The following is a 23,469-nucleotide window of genomic DNA, read 5'->3' as shown; positions in this document are numbered from 1 at the left end:
CACTCACCACTATTCAATATGGTCATCACACACATTTAAAATTATATTTAAGGGTTTACGTGTATTGAGTTGAGTCGACTTTGATCAAATCAGTTACTCAACCTAATTAAATTTAATCGGATTTGATTTGGCTAAAAATACATAGTTTCTTCTACCAAACTACACCCTCCGGTCACTAATATAAGCAAAAATCCACTTTCTAGGTTCATTTAATAAATGATGTATGTAGCCTATAATAAAGACTACATACATCATTAATTGAATGAACGTAGAAATTGAATTTTTGCTTATATTAGTGACCGGATGGTGTAAAACCTAGTGATGAGTGGGTTGGTTCAGGCCTAGTAGTAAGACCTACCTTTTTTAAATGAAAAATTTAATACTTAGACTAAATTCTACAATTTTAAATTATAACATTTCAAATAATTTTAAACACTTCTAAATCAACATATAAAAATCTTAACATAATTGACAAATTATAAAATTAAATATTACGAATTTTTGAAAGGGTCGGTTGCGGATTTAAAATTATAAATTAATTACTAGAATCAAACCACTTTAGACTAAATCAAACTAGATTGTCCTCGTAAATTTAGCTCAATTATTATATATAATGTATAATATATACAAGGTCCGGGGTTCGAACCTCGGACAAAAAAAATCAAACTGGTTCGAATTCAAACTAAACAAAACACTTTGAGCTATGTTGCATCACTAAATTTAAGAACACTCTCATCCTCAAAACACCTGGTCATTCTAATAGTATACATTTTTTATACGTGAGAGCATCCAAATTCTTTGTAGGGTTTATATTTACCCCAACCCGTAATTTTAAATGTCTTGCTTCCTCCACGTTATGTCTCTATATTTGAGCTCCCAATGTCCAATGACAACCACAACACAATTCATCCTCATTCAAAATACTTGAAGCCAAATTCATTAAATCATCTCAATCTCAAGTGATAAATACCAACAAAATATTAGGCGGTTAAACGATCTTACTTAATTAAAAAAGTAGCTTATCTTTTAAGCAAAGAACATTTGTAAAAGAGAAAAGTGTGTGGATCGATAAGAAAGTGGAGGTTGCGGTAGTAGGTTTCAATTCCAACTCCAAGTGTGAAATGAAGAACGGTGACATCATCTTAAAGTGCTTATGGATATTATAATCTTTGTAGTTGACACATGCACGTCGAGTAGAAGGCCGGCCTCGGTGTTGTTAATCACAAGTTACCACGCAAATTTTAGAATACGTGTTGCTGTTTCATTGTTGACGTGTTTTTTTATTTTTAGTACATAAAGTAAAAAGTCTTATGAGTTTGTGTATTTAGTGTATCAGTCAGTGCTTGTTTGGTTCTATTATAGAAAGTCCTAAAGTTTACAAGGGTCAAACGGTTTGACCATGTTTTTTTATGTCTGGTTTTCATTTTTGAAGGTTAATTTTTAATTAGTTTTAGAATAAATTATGAGCTGAAATAACTAGTAGTATCTGTTAAAAGAAACATTTAATTCTTATCATGTATGAGCTATGCTTAAATTATGATCGCGGTGTGTACCAACTTTCATGTATTAAATTAGAATCAATCTCTTTATTTCATTTTAAAAAGAGTTAATTTATTTTATCAAAAAATAACACAAAGATCATACACATAATATAATATTTTAATTTCTATTAAAAAATGTCATTGGAATTTCAGGTGAAATCACAATCTCTCATAAAGGAAAAGATCGCAATCAAGACTTGTTTTTCAAACGCGTAAACGTAAAAGTGAAACACAAAAAAGCAGCAGGGTGTGCAATAACTAAGAGACTTAATTAGTCAGCGGTTTATCCCGATTGCCGACATGAAGAAGAAGAAGAACAAAAAATATCAATTTAGTTGTTGAGATATCCACTTTAATTTTCTATCTATTCATGTACAAACTTTGTTCTACAATATTCAATATATTGCAGCTTTTGATTTTTTATTTGAGTTTGAAGCCGTTATTGATACAAATTAGCTTGGAACAAAAAAAATGTCAAGTAGCTTAGTCGTTAGAGCTTATGCATTTTAAACGTGGATAAGTGAGTGTTCGGAGTTCGAAACCCAACCTGTACATATAATATGCAATGTCTCTAACAACTGAGTTAAAGTCAAGAAACTCGCAATATCTTCGTAATAAATGAAGAAAATACACGAATTCTTCGAAATTAAAAATAAAGCACAAAACCTACAATTTTGAATAAGAAATAAAACAAGTTAAAAACAGATCGGTATAACCCATCTGAAGAATCACTTTAAAAGAAAACATAACCCACCAAAGTCGCTTTTTATCCTTAGGTATATGGTTGCAATCACACGAGCACTTTACACCACTCAATCAAACCTAATGGGAAATGATAGTTTACTTTGGCCAACAATTTATTTGGAAAAAAAGATAGATTAACTACTCACTAATTAAGAAAAGAAAATATCAAACTATATCGTTGTAATTCTTTGATGACATTACATATTGCTCAATAACTTTTTATGAGATTCTTTTTTTGAAGAGAAACTTTTTATGAAATACTTTTTTTTAGGGCTTTCTTATGAAATACTTATATCAAATATTCATCGGTGGCTTGATATGTTCTCTTTTAATTTTGGGTTAAATATGTTTTTGGTCCCTATAAATATGACAACTTTTCGTTTTAGTCCCTCTAAAAATTTTCTTCAACTTTTAGTCCCTATAAAATATTCAATCACTACTTTTGGTCCCTATTTTTAATTTAATTTTTGTATTTTTTAATGAAATTGTGCAGAAATGTGTAAAATATTCTAAAACAATTTCTTGAAAAAAATTAGAATTTTTTAACAAAACACAAATTAAATATGAATTTTTAACCCTAAAAAATATAAAAAATCATATTAAATTCATGTTTTGTTAAAAAATTCTAAATTTTTTTTGGAGTGATTCTTATAATATTTTGAATTTTTCTAGAAAATTTTATTAAAAAAATATTAATTCTACATATGAGTTTACTTTAAAAGAGGGACCAAAAGTAAAGATTGAAAATTTTATAGGGACTAAAAGTTGAAGGAAAATTTTAGAGGGACTAAAACAAAAAGTTGACATATTTATAGGGACCAAAAACATATTTAACCCTTTAATTTTTCATCTAAATATGAAATTAGTTTATACTTCATTGAGTTCGTCAAGAATAACGTCGTTTGATACCAATGCACTACCTCCGTCCTTAATTATAGGGCATTTTTGTGAAAAATACAGGAATTAAGAAAGTTGATTGTTGAATTAATTTTGTTGATAATTGTAATTGTTTTACTTGTTTGTCCTTTATGAAAGATAATTACAGTTAAAACTCTTTAAATTAATAATGTCAGGACCGGAGAAATTTATTAATTTAGAGAGTTATAAATTTATCGATAAATTAATAATTATTAATTTAAAGAGTTTTTAAGTAATTATACTATACATACCAAACAAAAAGGCAAATTAGTCTATGCCTCTTAAAATTACGTTGCAGTGAACCTTGGGACTCAACGTAAATTAGTAAACAAGAAGAACAAATGTGTTCAATGTATTCTTGATATATTTTTTTCAGTTTCTATGAATTATTAATTTATGATTTTCTTGGGACCGAAAATTATAAAGGGATCTCCAGAAAAATTATTATCTTATTATTTTATCGAGTTTTTCAATTTTTTACATTGGCCCAAGTCGGGACCGGACAAATTTATTATTTTAGAGAGTTTATTAATTTACCGAGTATTGATTCAAAGAGTTTCTACTGTAGTTGATGTTTTTATAGACTATATATTGCAGAAAAATATGCAACATGAATAGGGATATAGTGGTAAGAAAAAATTAATGTACATTGAAATTTGAAAGAGATCTTATAAAAAGAGACAAATAAAAAACACAAAAGGGGCTTATAATTAGGTACGGAGGTAGTATAAGACTGTTTTTTAAGGACCAATTTATTAGATTTGATTCTCGATGTATAGCTCAATAAAGTTAAGGGTTGAATATGATTTTGATCCTTATAAATATATCAATTTTTTGTTTTAGTGCTTTTAAAAATGATTGACTTTGTCACTAAAACAATTTTCATCGCCTCTTTTGGTCTTTATTTTAAGTCAACTATTATGTAACATTTCTCTTTTTGAATAAAATTTCCAATAAATGTTTATGATATTATAAGAATCTATTGAAAAATATATTTTTTTAACAAAATATGAATCAAATATGTTTTTTTTTATGTTTTTAGCGTTTAAAAATTCATATTAATTCATGGTTTTGTTTAAAAATTCTATTTTTTCGGGAGAGATTCTTATAATATTCTAAACATTCATGAAAATTTTCATTAAAAAAATAAACGTTACACATGAGTTAACTTAAAAGTAAAGACTCAAAGCGGTGATTGAAAACTTTTTGATGACTAAAAAGAAAAGTTGATATATTTTTAGGGACCGAAAACATATTTAACCATAAATTTAAATGTTTTAAGATTCACAAATTTATCACAAATTAAATGTCTAAGATATTGTTGTAAAACTAGAGATTTAGTTGAGCTATTAATAGTTCTCAACCGTGATTCTCTTTCTTTAAGCAATTAACACTTAGGAATGAACTATGTTCTTCAAATGTAAGTTACATCAATGAGAAATTTTATTAATGACGACGACACAAACGATCATATTACAAATTTTTGATAAAAAAAAAAATCATCGATCTAGCAATATTTAAGTAATACATCAGTGTATTTTGATCACTCATCGGTATACTCCAACCCCCTTTCAAAAAAAAAAAAAAGGTATACTCCAACCCATAATTTATTTTTATTTATTTATTTTCATAATTTTTTATCCTTTAAAAAATATTATTTTTATAAATTAAAGCTAATATGTAGAAAATTATAACATTATATTGGCAAAATTAGTTATGTTTTTTTAACCAAAAAAGTTATGCTATGGTTATATTATTGGCTACCAAATATGACCCTATTTGTCTTCCATTGTTATTGTTACTCATACATAAAAAATAAAAAAAATAAAAAAACTTATATCCGCCCCAAAAAAAAAAAAACTGCTTTATCGTAAATACGTTGTAGATGATGAGCTCGATGTCAAAACCAATCAAACATAATATAGCTCTATTATTCGAGCTTGTAAAGCTATCTATACTAAATAACTACCATAACACCAATAATGGATTGGTGTGCCCCTTGGTCACTGCTAAATTTTGTTTGTTAGGAGACAAACTAATCACAACATTTTGACAATGGTGTAATGTGTTGTTATTTATTTTATATAGTATATGGTAACATTATATTAGTAAAATTAGTTATGTTTTGTTTATATTTTTGTTTTTTGTTATATTATAAACTACAAAATATGATTTTTTTTTTCTCATATAAAGTTAACGTTATATATCAACATTACATTGGTCTGAGTATAATTAAATTTGGTTTTTTTAAATAAGATTTTGAGTTTAAATTTTGCGAATGAAAAATTATGTTTGAGAAACCTTACTAGTAGAGATGATCTCTCAGATTTTCTCATAAACATCAAATACCGACCAAACCGTTAAATACTTCGTATCAGTAATTATAAAAAGATATTTCATTTTCACTTGCATATAAGAAAAACCAATAGAAATATAAGCTATCCTCATTTTTTTTTAATATAATTAAACCTATCATTTCTTTTCATTTAACTTTGTCAAAAAAATAATAATTCTTTTCATTTAACTTTTTACGATAACTTGTTTTACGATATCATTAATTGAATGATATTATTGGAATTATATCAAATATAGAATAAGTTAAAATTTACTTGTCAACAAAAAAAGAAGTTAAATTTCCTTATATTAAAATATCAAAGGTAACCTTTTTCTCCCCTTATATTTAAATCCATTATAACTATATCCTTTAAAATGAAAAATTAAAATTAAAATTAAGGAACGAATCTAAAGAACATTCTATTTATTGCACTTAAAAGGTGAAACATTACTTATGCTCTAATTCCAACTGTGCAAAAAAAAAAGTTATTTCCAATTTCACAAAAAATAAATTATTACCAGAAGTGCAAAAGGACAAAAATAAGAAAACATGAGTGCTAAATCGGTTATTAGGGTTTAGTATCTATTTAGATCATACCTTGAGAATAATCTCTAGGTGGGTATTTATAGTCCTTTTAGGCTTATGTTTTTCTGACTTAGGCTCTAAATAATTTAAACCCTAAGTCAAGAAGCGTACATGCTAGATGCTTCTAGATACTTTGACCGAATATTTAGCCCCAAGATATTAGAAAGGCGGTTTCGGTGCTAAAGGCAAGGGCACACCCTAGAAAAAGGCCAATAAACCTTTGTAGAGGGCTAGCAAGCCCTTGATAGAATATTGATGGTCCATATATTTTATTAATTAAAATTCATATAAATTTTAGAAAATTTATTCGAGACTCGTATAATTTGGTTGGATATATATGAAATTTAACGTGAGTGTAATAAAATGTGTGTTTGTGAGTGTGTACTTAACAACAATAACAAAATGGGTTTACTTCAAAAAAAATAACAAAATGGGTTGACACTAACAATAACAATAATGAAAATACTTATACGATAAATGCTTCTATAATCACACACTAACAATACATCTCATTTATTCATGTAAAAAATCCTAATTATTAAATTATTTTTTATTTTATTATACCTTTGTCAATTTATTAAGCGTGTTTAAATAAATTATATTTACAGTTGTAAGGACACAAGTGTTCTTCATACTCATATTTAATGTCCGGCATGATTGTCTAAACTAAACTTAAGCGATGCATGGAAAACAATTAAAAAATTATTATTTTAGCTAAAAGAGAATCTATGGAAAACAATTAAAAAAAATGACAAAAAGAAAAAGGAAAACATGTTGCTCATGTCATGGATGAAATGAAATACCATCCATTCAACCATACATGAATGAATCCAGCACTAACGTGATATGATATATGAAACTTCGATAGGAACTGTTTGTTTCTTCATTCTCTCTCTCTCTCTCTCTACTTCCTCACTACTACTACTCCCATGAATATGCAACTTCTCTTCCACCGACACGTGTCTATATATGTGTGAGTGTTATACCCTTTCTTTTCCCTTTCATTTCATTTCACTCTTTCTTATTCGGTTGCTGTATCTTTCAATTTCATCATCACAATCACATCTCAAATTTTTTCCACTTTTTCTTTGCCTAATTATCTCTCTTAATCTCTTCTTTCATTCCAAAAATCTCATCCAAATTTTGAGTTTAAAGGTTGGTTTTTTCTTTTGTTCTGTTCTGTTGCGGTACTATAAAAAAAAAACTCTGTTTTTTTTTTCTTAATTCAGAGTTTTCTTAATAACCAAGTTTCCATCTTTATCATGATCATGCAACTGGGTTTTGTTGTTTATTAATCTCTCAAACCAAAAGGGTTTTGTTTTCTTAACACAACCAAACCAATATGTCACAAATGTCACAATCCAAACGCATGTTTTTCACTTTGTTCTTAAACACATCTTTCCTTTTGTTGTTTTGTGTTTTTCTTGTTCTTCACTTTCAATCCTATGAACACGTTTTTCTCAGAAACAAAAGCAAAACCAACAATAATAACAGAAACTTTGTCTCTGGTGTCACTGATGATGAGGATTGTAAAAGTTTTCATAGCTTAAGTGATTATAAAGCTAAGTGCTTTTACCTTAAATCAAACAACCCTTGTGTCACACAAGGCTATGTTGATTACCTTTACATTTTCTATTGCAAAATTGGAAATTTCCCTTTATTGGGTCATACCCTTTTGTTTCTATGGTTATTGGTTCTCTTCTATCTTTTGGCTAATACAGCTTCTGAGTATTTTTGTCCTTCTCTTGATAATCTCTCCAAAGTTTTGAGGCTTTCACCAACTATTGCTGGTGTCACTCTTCTCTCTCTTGGGAATGGTGCTAATGATGTTTTTGCCACACTTGTTTCTTTCAAAGGTAATGGGACACAAGGCATTGGATTCAACACTGTTCTTGGTGGTGCTTCCTTTATTTCTTGTGTTGTTGTGGGAGTTATAAGTATTTCAGTTAGACATAGAGAGATTCGTGTTCAAAAATCTGCTTTGATAAGAGATGTTTGTTTTCTTCTGTTTGTTCTTGTTTGTTTGTTCAGTGTCTTCATCAATGGTGAAATCAATGTTGTTGTGGCAGTTGGTTTTTGTTTGATGTATGTGGTTTATGTTGCTATTGTTTATGTCACATCTAGCAAAAGAAAAGGTGTTTGTGATGAAGATGATGTTGATGAAGTTGAAAGTGATTATGGTGATTCAAGAAGTCATGGCAATGGCAATGATTTAGATGTTCCTCTACTTGGTTTTATGGAGAAGGGAATGGTTCAGATTCATAGCAATTCAAATGGACTTCAAGAATGTGAGTTCAAAATTGAGAAGAATATTTCTTGCTGTGAAAAATCTTCAATATGTAGAATGTTACTTTATGTTTTGGATATGCCTCTTTACCTTCCTAGGAGATTAACAATTCCTGTTGTTTGTGAAGAAAAATGGTCTAAAGCATATGCAGTTTCTTCAGCTATACTTTCACCACTTTTATTAGCTTTCCTTTGGATTCCATACAAGGAAAACAGTTTCTCCAATTCATCAAGCCTATTAGTTTATGGAATTGGGTTATTGGTTGGAATTATATTAGGAGTAATAGCAATTTTCACAACTGAGGCATCAAATCCTCCAAGAAAATTCTTGTTACCATGGCTAGCTGCAGGGTTTGTGATGAGTGTGACATGGAGTTACATTTCAGCTCAAGAATTAGTAGGGTTGTTAGTTTCACTTGGTTTCATATGTGGTGTTAATCCTTCAATACTTGGATTAACAGTACTTGCTTGGGGGAATTCAATTGGTGATTTAGTGACTAATTTAACAATGGCTTTAAATGGTGGGCCAGAGGGGGCTCAAATAGCAATTTCAGGTTGTTATGCTGGTCCTATCTTCAATACAGTTGTTGGATTGGGATTATCTCTTGTTACATCTACTTGGAGTGAGTACCCTTCATCTATTGTGATACCTAGAGATCCATATTTGTGGGAGACATTGGCATTTTTGGTTGTTGGATTGATTTGGGCACTTGTTGTTTTGATTAGAAGAGATATGAAGCTTGATGCAATGTTAGGTGGAGGACTATTAGCTATTTACTTCATTTCTCTTATTCTTAGGCTTACTCAAACACTTGGTTCTCTTCAATTTAAGGATATGTTAGTGTGACTCTTCAAAAGATAATAAGAATTATCTATTAGCAACTGACATAGTTTGTGTCTATGAATGAATTATGTTTATGTAACTATATGATAGATAGGAGTTATTTCTTAGGGCCTAGTAGAGGTATACAAGTACTCGCATAACTTCCACTTCAACTTGTATCTATCTTTCCTTTGCTAATACCATTATTACTGCGATATTTTACTGATGCATCAAGATGGTGTTACTTAGTTTTGCTAATACCAAAAAAATGTTTAATATTTGCTTGCTTTATTGATGTGAAGATGATGTTAATTAGTGAGATCCTAATACTACTATAAAAGTGTAGTAGTGTTCTTAGCTTCACCCAATTGCATTTAATCTGTCTTATTCACATTTGAGTGCATTGAGGTCAGTTAAAAAAAAAAGTTTGGATTAGCTGACTTCTCAATGAGAGTTGTATTATTATCCATTCATATTTTTAAAGGATATGTTTGGTTGAGGGGATAAAATCAAAATGTAAAGAGAGAGGCCAAGAATGTGAGATGAAGGAAATATGAATAATTTATAGTATTTTCTTTTTTGAAGGAAAATGTTAATTTGAGGTATTGTTTTGTACTCATTCTGTTTTTAAATATTAGACCTTTTTTGACAACTTTCTTACTTTTTATAAGACACTCTTGAATTTCGAGTTGCATTAGTTATTTTTTTACTAACTTGTCCATAATAAGTTTATATATTTTTCTAGAACCAACAGTAAATATTAGGATAAAAATATTAACTAATTCTTTGGATAAATTTGTAAGAATAGTATCAATTGATAACAAATTTATTACTAAGATCAATTTTTTCAATTTTCGTGGTGTAACATAAGAGAAATAGAACCTAAAGAAATAGGTGTTTATTAATAAAAATATATACCGACCAATGTATATATCCATCAAAACTAAACTTCTCGTGAGGTTTATCCTAAACCGTCAATGGTGGGAACTATAGTCAATAATTAGAAGTATAGAACATTTGTTGACGGTTAGAAGTATAGAACATAACATAGTATATTCTTGACAAATTGAAGACGCCTTGTCCGGTGGCTTGGACGAATCGGACTTGATTTCTTTCCAGTGATAAATGCATTTTGAATATTATTCAATTAAATGTGTTTCTAATTTCTCTAAATATGTGGTCGGGATTTCATTTCTAACTTGTCCATATGAAAAGAAATTTGGTTGGGGAACAAGACATTATGTGTGTCTAAGAGATTAGTCATTGTTAAACGTTGGTGAAAACTTTGTACTAATATCACAGTATTTAAAAAATAATTTTAAACATAGTTTCTACTTTCTTCAAAATTTTAGATTTTTTTTTTGGTGGAATGTTAGAACTTATTTTAGTCTTCGATGTTTACCAAAAGTTGACGCCACATGTTCCAATTGACTTTTTTTATGACATTTTATTGATGCTATTTTAAAATATCATTGGTGTAATAATTTAAATCATTTAATATTTGCTAATTTATCTGAAACTTCAAATTAAAGATTAAATTATTAAATTAAAAAAGAAATAGTTACACTTATTGAGTTAATGATATTTTCATATCTTAACGATGATAATAAATTTGGGGTTGGTCTACAAGTTGGCTTAAAGCCTTGAAGCGTGCTTCTCTCAAAGTTTAAAGTTTGATCCCCTTTGCAGCAATTTCGATGGGTTAAGTCCATGCATACTTTAAGTGAGGCCCCCGTAAGTGGACGGTAGGATTGAATCCTTCGGATTGAATGGTGGTAGCTGGATATCTAGTTTTTTTTTTTTTTAAAAAAAAAAAAAAAAACATCTTAACAATGATATGCTAAAAAAAGTCATTTGAAAAATATGACATGATGTTTAATTAAACAACGTGGTACGTGAACTAAAATTGATAACCGAAAATTTAGAGATAACATAGTTCAAAAGAATTTTTAATAATGAATAAAAATAAAAGTTGTGAGTCACAAATGATATCTCTAAAACTATGATTCCAAGAGATATGCAATCCATAAGAAATAACACTAAACTCAACATTAATATTAATAGTGTAACCTTCTTCAAAAAAAAATATTAATAGTGTAACCATAGCTCCATGTGAAATCAGCGATTCAACCACCCATAGAATTCATCATAAGACCCTCAAATAATGATCTACTATGATTACCAATCAAACTACCATCAACATTAACTTTAATCACATTATGTGGTGAGGGTGCCAAGAAATCAACCGGTGTGTAGATATGGGAGAAGAGCCGCAAAAATCTTCTTGGTTGAATTATAAAGAGAGTGAATTTCGCTAAGAATAAATCAGAGAGGGTGACTACTGTAGGAAAAAGATTCGTCATTTCGAGACTTTTAAATAAACTAACATCCAATAAGAAAAATAGTACTATGTTGTCCGGTTGCATGCATTGTGAATCATAAATGAAGATCACCTTCATTAGGGTCATTATGTAAATCAAATTTGAGTTTATGCCAAACCGGTATCGTCTTGGGGCAATCCCACAACATATGTAAAAGTTTCTGAGGAAGTACTACATCTTTAACAAGAAACAATTAAAAGACATATGATAAGTGCACCAAACTTAATTGGTAGGCAACTTCTCGTACATAACAATTCACATAAAATGACGAAATTGAGGTTTTATTATTACTACAATAATTTTAATGTGCAAAGATATCAATAAGTTTAGAAAGTTTCTTGAGTTTACAAAACTAAGTTATCACCATTGAGTTAAATCTCAAGTGTGAGTTTAGAATTGTAACTTCAAGTACATAGTCTCTTTAATTAACAAAAATTTCTCTCTTTCTCAATTTTTTTAACAAAATAATTTTAAAAATGCATTTTAATATTTTTCATGCACTATAATTATAGTTTTACCAACAATGAAATTGTCAAATAAGAAGAGTTTTGAATCCTTAAACAAGTGACAGAGGTTGGATCTTTGCCTCTTGTCAACATTGTTTATAACCTTATCAAAATGATTAAAGTTTACTCATGTTTTTTTGTTTTTTGAAAGTAAAGTTTACTCATGTTATTCACTAATCTCATTAATTAGAGAGGGAAATAAATGCCGTCTTCTAATAGTTTTCCCTTCAATTATGTAGATAATACACAGCTGATTGTCCGAAAGAAGAAAAAAGAAATCAATCAACATTATGGATGGGTGAAATGGACCACAGTACCATGATTTAGATGTATGAATTGGACTTGTATGAAACACATTGGTCCTATTAAAATGATTCGTCCTCCCACTTGATAGGAACTTGTTCGATTAAGATTGGGTTCAGGCAACCTCTTCCAATTTGTCAATTATTACTCCCCCCAAGTTGATGTTCTAGCTCACGAGTGTTTTTCATTTCTTTTTATTTATTTATTTATTTTATTACGTACCAAGTAACTTGATCCTCAATCAAGTAAACCAAATACTATTTAAGTACACGTACGTGTCATGCAAATAATATATTTTACAATTTGTTTTCGTGAAAGTAATTGAACCCACACGATTCATTTGGTATAAACAAGCAAGTAAATATTGCCAAAATATAAAAAAATAAACAAAGAAGTAATTTGCATCAAAGGGACGTAACTGTAAATATCATCTTAATTATATATACTACTAAAACCAAAGTTTAGGTTTTCACCTTTAAGTTTACCTATATACTATGTTGTTGTTTATGTCATTCTCTTCAATAAATGCTTGCGTGCGTTTGAAAACATCAATGGCAGCGATGTATGATTTTGACTTATTATTGATGATTATATTTATAACTCATGTGACAATTAGCTCCAAATAAGACAGAAACGTGACCTTGCATTGCTAAGCCAAAAAAAGGAAAAGACATTTTATGTGAACTTTCCTCTCAAAAAATTATGTGAACTAATTAATTTGAATGTTAGATAATGATTTTGACAGAAAGTACGTAACTCTTATCCAAATCTCTGAACCTTCAAGATTTACTCTTAGGGCGGTATGTTTTTTAGTTAGGCTATTAACGTTGTACAATTTGATTGGCACAAAAACACACATGATTGGGGGGGAAGAAATCTTAGTTAAAAATGGGTGAAACATGCATGAATCCAATTTTCAAGATTTGTTTGTTGAAGGCTTTTCAAATACGAGTATTCATTGCTCTATTCTCTTAATTATATATATTTAAGATTATTTTGGCTGTCTTTTGTGTGATCAATTTGGCTCCATAGGACATATGCATTGGTGTTTGAATCTTTTTTGTTGTATTTCTGATTAACTCTAATTAGGGCTAGATTTGTTGCTTTACATGTGGGTTAGAATGTCCTTATAATTCAGGGTCTAACCCATCCTTAGAAGACCGGCTTGTATGTTGAGGAGTGCCTCCTTCGGGGTTGCTAACACACCTCATCACACTTCAACCTGGTTCAATGGGTCTGAAGCGTGGACAATGCAGATAGCCCAACGATAGACCCGATAGACTTTGATACCATGTCACGAATTATGCGGCCTAACTCATTCTTACAAAACTGGTTTGTATGGTGAGAAGTGACTCATCTTTATAATCTCTTCTCAAGAATCCTATCTATCCGACTAAATCCACCGAGTGTTGGCTGCTAACCATTCATTAGCAGCGAGTTCAATTGAAGGTAAAACAGAACCTTGTATGACATCTGAAGGATTCAAATCCAAGACCTAGAGAGAGGCGCACTACTAAATCCCATGTCTTCACACCGAGCCAACTTGGGTTCAATTTTAATTTGCTTTACATTTTGGTTGAATTTATTCTTCCTAGTAAGGTAAAAGACATAAAATGTGACAAGACACATCACCACAACACACACCTATATATGATCCTTATTTGTCTTTGCTAAAGGTAGAGCTGGGCAGGGGTTCCACTCCCATTCCAAATGGCCTACCATGCCTTGATTACGAATTAACAATACGTATGAAAATGGGAAAAATGTGACAAGACTGTAGAAGAAGATGGATAAGAGGTTATATGCCTCATAATTGGTTAAAGTAGTTTTGGCCAGTCCTAACCCACATGTAACCGGCCAGTAATTTTTGGGAGTAATCCTTTACTATTTACTAAGAAGGTTGTAATAAATCCAACTATTTAACTCAAATTTTTCTTGTGTTTGATAAGTATTCATTTAAGTCCCATATGAAGTGGTATCAAGAAATAAGTAAAATGTTACTATAAATAAATATACATAGAGTTGGTTTAATTTTTTTTCTCATCACGGCAACTCTAAATCGTTTGATGTATTGAAGGCTTGAATAGGTGTGTGTCTTTGAGAACTCTTACAAATTTTCCATGCAAAATTGTGTGAATTTGCCATTTTCTCATTGTGAAAAATTGCAAGTTGAGTAATAAAATATTTTACTGTGAGATTGTATTTATATAAGTACGAAGTGCCAAACCACATTAAATTTGTGAGTTGTCTTTTGCTTCTTTTTCTTGTGTGGTTGTGCTTCTCAATGTTTTACAAATCGAGAGTTTACCTCAACTCGTTTTACCTAGGTAAACTCGACTCGTAAACTCGAATCGTAAACTCGTACGAGTTTACCTAAAATTGAAATTTTATATAATTCATTATACGCATGACATTGGTAAGCTAATATAATATTGTAAAAAGATCAATATTGCAAAATATGACTTAATTATAAATGCAAAGTATACCAAAAAGTGGTATACTTAACTTAGTATCAAAATAAAAAAGTTAGCACACTAAAGCATAAGTTTTATAAGTCCACCACCATTACCATCCTCAGAAGCCATGGTTGTGAACCTAGAAAACAAAACATAACCTAATTTAAATAACAAACTTTAACAAGCTTCTGATATTAACAAACAGTAATAAGCTATTTAGAAAAAGTGAAAAACACTACAAGCAGTAGCACAATAACACCGCTATTTAGAAAAAATGCACATTCACCAATTCATGAGATGCCTAAACCAGTAACAGTGTAACACACTAACACAGCTATTTAGAAAAAAAAATGCGATCTATGATTCTATGTTAATTAAAACCTTAACAACTATTTACAAAAGATGCCTTTTGAAGCTTTGATGATAAAAGAAACAATAAAGGAAAGGAAAAAGAGAGTCTGAATTTGAAGTACCTTTTGAAGTTTGAAATCGGAGTTTCAACGGTTGGAATCGGAATTTCTTTGTTTTCCACCGGAAACCTAAGGTTTCATGCGCCGCTCCCCTGTTCTTGAGGACTGAGAAAATGATATGAAACTTTCACTTCAGAAGTAGGTTGAAACGCGTTGTAGAAATGTTTCATTTGGGCTTCAAAATAATGGGCCAAACAAATGGGCCATTTTAAAAAAAAAAAAAAGTAGGAGTAAACTCGCAAAAACGGTAAACTCGCCCGATTTTACACGAGTTAACTCGGAGTAAACTCGGTCAAACTCGTCAAACTTTCCGATTTTACCAGAAATCGAGTTTACCTCCGAGTTAACACGTTTTGGACACCTAAGCACGTAAACTCGGTAAACTCGCCGAGTTGACACGCGATTTGTAAAACATTGGTGCTTCTTGTGTAGAGAAATTTACCAAAATTATTTTGTACGGGAAGTAAACCAAAATGACACGGGATAAACATCATTTACATCTTTTTTTTTTTAAGGAAGTCCCTCTTTAATTATTAAAAAAGATGTAATTTTGCATTTTTATCAAGGGATAAATCCTTTACCAATAGGCGGATCTTGTTAAAATAATCCTTCATATATATCAAGTGGGTGTATTCTTGTAGGCTAAGCTATATCGAAGATGTAGAATATAGGCCATAAAAACAATAGTTTGAAATGAATATTTTGTTTTAAAATGTTCGATTAAGGCATATACACAACACCTAGTTTTTAATCATATATATGAAAAATTACACATGAATAGAAAACAAACGAACAATGAGATGTGTCGTTATACCTCTCTAAATGGCAAAATCAATCATGATACACACAACATTCATACACCTATAAGACATGACATTTCAAAAATATCCACCATGAGATCTCAACTGAAAACCAAAACAAATGCTAGGTGAATCGGTCGATCACTTTACTATATATACATGACTTATGAGATTAGTAAAAGATTATGGTACAAATTTATTTATTTGAAAGTTGCAGCGTTTATATTGCATCGTTGTGATTGTCTAATCCAATTGTTCTAAAACTGTTTACAATGGGTCACTTGCAGCAATGATTCACGGTAGAATGCACATTTTTATATGTTAACATCAATTTTATTTCCTTCCAATGAAAGCTTTAATGAGAAACTCTTTACTAAGTTAGATCATATGCTATAACACTGGCTCATTCTATGGACGAGTTTCTTATCAGAGTTGAAGCTAACGGTTTCTCTAGTGGAATTTGGTGCCTCTGAACAAATAGTTGTCCAAACATTATTGTAGCTTCCACGTGATTTTTAACCATCGTTTATGCGACTCCAAATGCAGATCTTAGAGAAAATGGTACGCAAGAAATTTTGTTGCAAGTATGAGAGTATATAGCGTCATCATCCACTCACACTTTTTAAAAGGAAATACTTGACATACCAAGTTTGTTCTTAAGACATGATAAAAGAACTACTACATGGAAAATATTGTTTGAAATCGTTGACTTATATTACTTTTTATTTTATCTAACAAACGATGCCAAAGATGATGTTTTACTAAAATCTTGATGATAGTAGTTTATCCTTTGTATTTCTACTCCCTTTTTCCGCACACACTTAAGACTTATATGCTTCATTGCTTTACACATTTTCAAACTTAATACGTCACATTCCAAGTGATTTGATTCAAGGATAATGAGCTCTATCAAAGGACAAATCGTTTCGAAGAACCCAAATTTAATTCTTAAGTAAAATATTTTTTTACCAAACTTTACTTATCTCGCAGCTAAACTCTAAATTACTATGGTCTCTTTTCTATCGAACTGGAGTGTTAATAAAAAAATAATTTTGGTATGTCACCAGATTTATAAAAATAACTTCATTTTAAAACAACATAGTCTATAAAAGTTTTATCTATATGTCACACTACTAAACACAACTTCCAAGTGTAACAAAAAAAAAAAACACAACTTCCAAGTCAAGATAGATTTTAGATTCTTTTTTCTCCTGATTCTCATTTTTTTTAATAGGTTGTAACCAGCAGATGAAAACTTTCAAAAATTATTATTTTTTAAAATAAAGTATTGTTTTTCTATAAAAATCACAACATTAAGCATAAATTGGGCGTCAATAATTATATACTAGTACTTTGCAACAAGACATCCACAATATTTTCAACTTAGAATGCAGTAGTCATAGCTATACCAAGAACATAAAAAACAAAAACGTCACAAAACAAAAGACATCACCTTAGCAGAGAACCCATATTGAGGATCAAACTTTTTTAAGAAAATTGCTGTTGACACATTAGAGAAGGCTGGGACACACATGTAAAATACGTTTTTGCCCCCTCGGCAGTTAACTGCCGAGGAATTAAAAATCCGGCTGCAGTTAACTGCCGAGGAATTCCTCGGTAAGTTTTCTGCTACAAGTCTGGCAGAAGCTCTCTCATCTCCATTATTCATCACATCTTCAAATTTTTTTTCTCAAATCTCTCTCACCAATCTCTCTAAAAAACCCAACCAAATCCAACCAAATTTATTCAACAAAATCACAAGTAAGTAATTATAATGCTATTAACTTAAATTTTAGTTGTTATAAATGTTTTTATTTTTTAGTTTTTGAGTATATTTATTTTATTTTAGTTTTTGAGTAGATTTACATAGTATAATTCATTTTTAGAGTAAAATGTTTGTATGATGTTTATGTTATAGTTTAAAGTTTATTGGTTATATTTTAATTTGGTGTTTTAAATTAATTTTTCATTTTAGTTTTTAATTAGATTTACATGTTATAAATCATTTTTAGATTAGATGTTAGTTGATTAATTTTGTTAAAATGTTTGCATGATGATTATGTTATATTTTAAAAATTTTAGGGTTATTTTTTAATTTGGTGTTTTATATTTTTTATTTTATTTTAGTAAGACTATATGATTTATTTTAAGAGTAAATATAATTTGAATAATTTTGCTATATTTTACGTTAATTTTTTTTTAATTTATGATTTTTAGAGTCTATGTATAATTTGCAATGTTTGAATGAGTTTTTCATTGATTCTTTTAAATTTCTATGTGTGTAGATTTGAAACAATGGCCGGATGGATCGACGTTCATGCAACATTCAACGGCGGAGAAACTCATAGGTTGAAGGTTCGGTGCCTTGATGTAGCGTTAAGAGGTCTCAAGGATCAACTGAATGAATTCTACCAAGGAGTCAACCCCAGAGACACAAGGAGGGTGCAAAATATTTTGTATAAACGTCCAAAGCTCGACGAGGGGAGCGTATCATTCACTTGGGTGGAGTTAAAGAACGACGAAAACGTGACGAGCATGTTTTGGGAGCACACCAAGTTCCAGTGGATCGATATGCAGGTGACGTTGCTGAGATCAACTGAAGATATCATCAACAGCTTGATTCCACCAGAAGATCGTCATTAGTTAGGGTAAGGTGCATTCAAGCTACAACATTTGTCTCACCTCTGAAATGGGGTAATTCAAACTTGCCAAACAGCGAGGACTCAAGCATTTCGCTCGCTATTCATGTTTTTCCTTTGAAAAGATTAAATTCTTGTTAGGATGGTTTAGATGAAGGTATTAGGTGTCAAGGAATGGACCTCATTTCGGTGGCATTTGAATACCTTCATCTAAATCAAGCCTGACAAAAATTTATTCTTTTCAAAGGAAAGCATGAATAGCGAGCGAAATGCTTGAGTCCTCGCCGTTTGGCAAGTTTGAATTTACCCCATTTCAGAGGTAAGACAGTTGTTGTAGTTGGAATGCCCCATTTATGTAATGTAACGAAACCTGTATCGCAATATTTATTGTAATATTTATTCGAATTCACGCTATCGCAATATTTATTCGAATTCACTCTATCGCAATATTTTAAATAACATAAAATAATTTTTAAAGAATTTCTAATAATTTTCTAACAAAATTCTAAGTAAACAAAATAAATCAAAAAAAAAAATTAAAAAACAAACTTCGGTAGTTTAGTACTGTTTTATCTTGGTTTTCGGGTGTCAAACATTGATTACGTTTGAACCTTTTAAACCGGTGATATCTTATTTTTTTCTTGGGAAGGGAAAAAGTAAGCAAAACCCTTGAGAATCGAGGTCCGGGAGTTGTTTTCGCTACGGGAAGGTGTTAGGCACCCATAACGACTATAGTATCCTATAGGAACCGTCTTTAATTTCTACGCGTGCGCTTTATTTTTAAATGCTATTTTGAAAGATGTTATTTAAACCTAAAAGTATTCTAAGTGAAGAATTGGAGGGAGAAGAATGTTTTTGGATTTTTATTTTAGTTGAATTGAAGGAATTTTGTTCCTTGCCTACGTACCCGATTAAGGGATCAAATCCACCGTAGTTCTCTTCCAAAAATGTTTTTGTTTTTGTTGGTTGATTTTAAGTTTGAAAATGGAATTTGAAGAATAGAAAGAGGCCTCAAGGGCATGAGATTTAGAAAAGGTGAGGTGGGATTAGTTATTTGCGAAATATGGTCAAAGTATGATTATTTTCATTTGGAATTTGATTAAGAAAATGAAAAGGAAAATTCAATGGGATTTTGATCCCAAGGTTTATTTAGAAAAAGGGTTTGAGTGATGTTGTTCATATTTGTTTGGAAAATTGGTTTTTTCTAAGTATAAGTCCTAGGCATTCATCTAAACATACAATCCTAAACATACATCTAAACATGCATATTCTAACTATATAGTGATGTGTGTGCATGTGTCGGTGCTTGTGTCGGTGTACATCATTAGAGTCCATTGTCCTTTACATCATACCCTAGATACATTCTATGGCCTCTTTGCCAAGAAAATTAAAAGTGCACAAAGGAAAAATATTACAAAACTCCTAAGTGTTTACATTCTAATTTTGATACAAATTCAATTGCAAGAAAAAAATAGAGATGAATATGGGATGAAATGGAGATGCTTATGAAATGATGAAACATGAAATGAAAAGATTTAGTAGCACATGACAATATCAAAGGAAATAAAGCAAGAGAAACACTAGAACATAAAGGATAGAAAATGAGTGCAAACATGGCTAAAATTTATTCATAGAATGCAAGAACCATATGACCTATAATTCTCACATTCCAATGCATTTTTAAAGGTTTAGAAACAAGTCTTGGAATGGGAATTTAGGCAACATGATTTACTTGGCATTTTAGAACAAATTTTAAGCATATTTACATTATTTAACTACACAATTAACTTGTAAGCTAAGTAACTAATCAAGATTCCTACTCATGCATTAATATCAACACAAACAGTAGCTAAAACTCCCTCAAATCAAGTGGTAGAGGTCATCAACATTCATCAAGCAACTTGGATTAAAATCAAGCAAATTTTCATTCATTTTCAGCACAAAATGCCACAAAATAGTAGGAAAATTAACACCTTATTTTTTGACTAATTTTAACGTGTGAAAATTATCACAAAATGCTACAAAAATATCAAGAGACCTATATGAATTTTTTTTAGAAGTTTTTAAAGGTTTTTTGGACTAAAAAAAAAAATGCAAGAAAATTACTAATTCTAACAAAAAAATGGGAAAAAAATGCTTCACACACTTTTCTCAATTTTTAGCACAAAAAAAGCCACAAACATGGTAAAAGAAATATTAAGAACACATAGAAAATTTTTTAGGATTTTTCATGAAAAGATTAAGTGGACAGGGGTGCAAATAGCGAAAATCAACAAGAACAGCAGATACAAAGGGGGTGCGCATATCAAACGTGCAGGAAAGGGCTCAGGCATGGAATTGGGCCCTAAGAGGTGGGCCAGGGTTGAACCATGGGTTGAACCGGTTCATTGGCCTATATAAGGCCTTGAACCGGTTCAGGTTCATTTCCCCCTTTCTACTTCTCTCTCTAAAACACAGACTAGAGAGAGAGAGTCTGCAAATGACTCTCTCTTCTCCGATGAGGCCTCCTTCCTCCGACGTGGTGGCCCAGGGTGGCGCCGCCGCGTCGGAGCTTCAACCAACTCCGATCTAAAATCTAAACACATCATCCTGAAGCTCTTTCTCTCCTCTTTATGATTCTTGCACTCGTTTTTCAAAATAAGGCACGGATTCGAACAGATCTACACTTGTTTCTACGACCTAGGGTTTCGAAAATTTCTTCTGATTTCTTTGAACCTAAACCCTATCCTGGCTTATTTTACATGCTGATGATGAATTTATGCTTTAAATTGAAAAACAAACGGTGAACTTCATGATTTTCATTTTTAGGGTTCGGTCTTCGATCTTTTTCAAATCTTTTCGAATTTCCATTTCAATTCACCGTTTAATCTTTCAATTAGAATCTTCGATGATGATTACAAACTGAATGAGAAGGTTTTCGTGTACTTACCTGAGTTGATTTGGAGATTCGAACGAAATTCTTCAGAAAACCTTGAAGCTTGGATGTTCTTGATGCTTCTGGTAAGTTCTTGCACAGAAACTGAAAATAAATCAGTTCTTCACTCTCTTCTTCTTCACTGATCGAACTCAATCTTCGATTTCTTCGTCTTCTCCACTGTGATCGTGTGGATTTGCTGCTTTGGTGGCAAATTCACGCTGGAATTGCAGTGTTTCAAGTTCGATGATGAAGATTCAGTGATGAATCTCTGAGAACTTCATTGAATTCACTTCAATTCTTCATTCTGGTGAAGCTAGGGTTCATCAATGTTCTTCGTGTTCTTGTTATTTCTGACTTTTTGATCGTAACTGAATAGAGAGAGAAAGAGGAATTCTGTTTCTGTGTGTTTGATGTGTTGGCAAATTGTGAATGGTATCCCCTGTGCATTGATGACTTGGTCCCTTATATAGGCTGCCATGTGGCCTTGGTGGCCAATGGTAGCCTGCCACCTGTCTGGACGTGACCCTTGCTGAGTTTGGGACTTGGGGGTCTTTCTGCAATTGTTGAAAATTTCATGGACCATTCTGTAATTCGAAAAAAAAAGACTGGACTGCAAGTAAAAAGGACCAAAAAAAATTGGACATAAAAAAGGACTTAAATGTAATTGACCACAAAACAAAAGTTTGACCTAACAAGGAAAAAGGACTAAAGTGCAATTTTAAAAAGTTTTTAAAGGACTGAAATGTAATTTTTAACAGTTTTAGGGACTAAAATAAAAATAAAAATAAAATTGGAATAAAATTGGTAACTTGGAAAAAACGTAAAGTGAAACGATTAAAATTGACAAAACGGACTAAAACGAACCAATGGCCTAAATGAGGTACTTTAAAGTACCTCTCTGCCGAAATTTCGTGTGAAATGACCAAAATGCCCCTGGGGCTAAAACGACTGAAAATGACTCAGATGCAAATTTAAAATGGATTTTTAACAGAGAAATGAAACAACAGTTTATTTAAACCAACTTGAAAAACTCAAAGACAATTTTTAAGATTTGAACAGAGTCTTGACACTTGAAAAGACTAAAATGCCCTTAGGGGCAAAACTGACTCGAAATGACTTCAAATGCAATTTTTGAAAGAAATTTTGACATAGGAAATGACTAAAATGCCCTTTTATGTGAATTTTGCAAGTAATATTGAAATAAAATGCAGAGAAAGATGCAATTGATCAGAGACAGTTCAAAAGGCTTGTAATGCAAGAAAAGAAGAATTGAACAAGTATTTTTAGGTCCAAAATTAGGGTATAACAGCTGCCCCTATTTAAGTTTCTTTGTCCGGAGAGTCAAGAGACGAAGTCTTAGAGTTGACGGGACGAAGATACTTAAATATTAACATTTGCACTGTTTTTGGACATAAAAATACGCTTTCAGAGTTTCAAAGATATGAATGCCATGCAAGACTTTGATTATGAATGCAAGACAAACAACTGGAGTCTATGGAACCTGTCATGTCACTGGGGATTCAGATAGACACTGACAGGGTAGACAAACCAGGGATGGAAAATAGGGTACAAGTTGTTCTTTGGGTCGAACCAGCCACTTGACCAAGGAATACAAAACAAGAGATGGGTGCAAGCTGTTCTTGGGATTGAACTTGGCACTTGACCGGAAACATAGACATATAGGCAGATACGAGCTGTTCTTTGGATCGAACTTGACGCTTGGTTGAAGATACAAACAGATAGGCAGACACAAACTGTTCTTTGG

The 23,469-nt window shown here is 31.0% G+C and overlaps 1 protein-coding gene across 1 annotated transcript; it reads left to right on the top strand.

Moving 5' to 3' along the window:
* Positions 1 to 6,944: 6,944 nt before the first annotated feature.
* LOC146909424 (cation/calcium exchanger 2-like) lies at positions 6,945 to 9,466 on the top strand. The gene has a single exon (XM_085724203.1). The coding sequence runs from the start codon at positions 7,466 to 7,468 to the stop codon at positions 9,254 to 9,256; it is 1,791 nt and encodes a 596-aa protein (XP_085580329.1). The 5' UTR covers positions 6,945 to 7,465; the 3' UTR covers positions 9,257 to 9,466.
* The last annotated feature ends 14,003 nt before the right edge of the window (positions 9,467 to 23,469 follow it).

The sequence above is a fragment of the Medicago sativa genome, chromosome 7 (genome assembly GCF_051527215.1).
Source record: "Medicago sativa cultivar Bolivia chromosome 7, Bolivia_mono, whole genome shotgun sequence".
In the NCBI taxonomy this organism is placed as follows: domain Eukaryota; kingdom Viridiplantae; phylum Streptophyta; class Magnoliopsida; order Fabales; family Fabaceae; genus Medicago; species Medicago sativa.
Note: the sequence above shows the minus strand (reverse complement) of the source record. Positions and strands in the feature narration are given on the sequence as shown.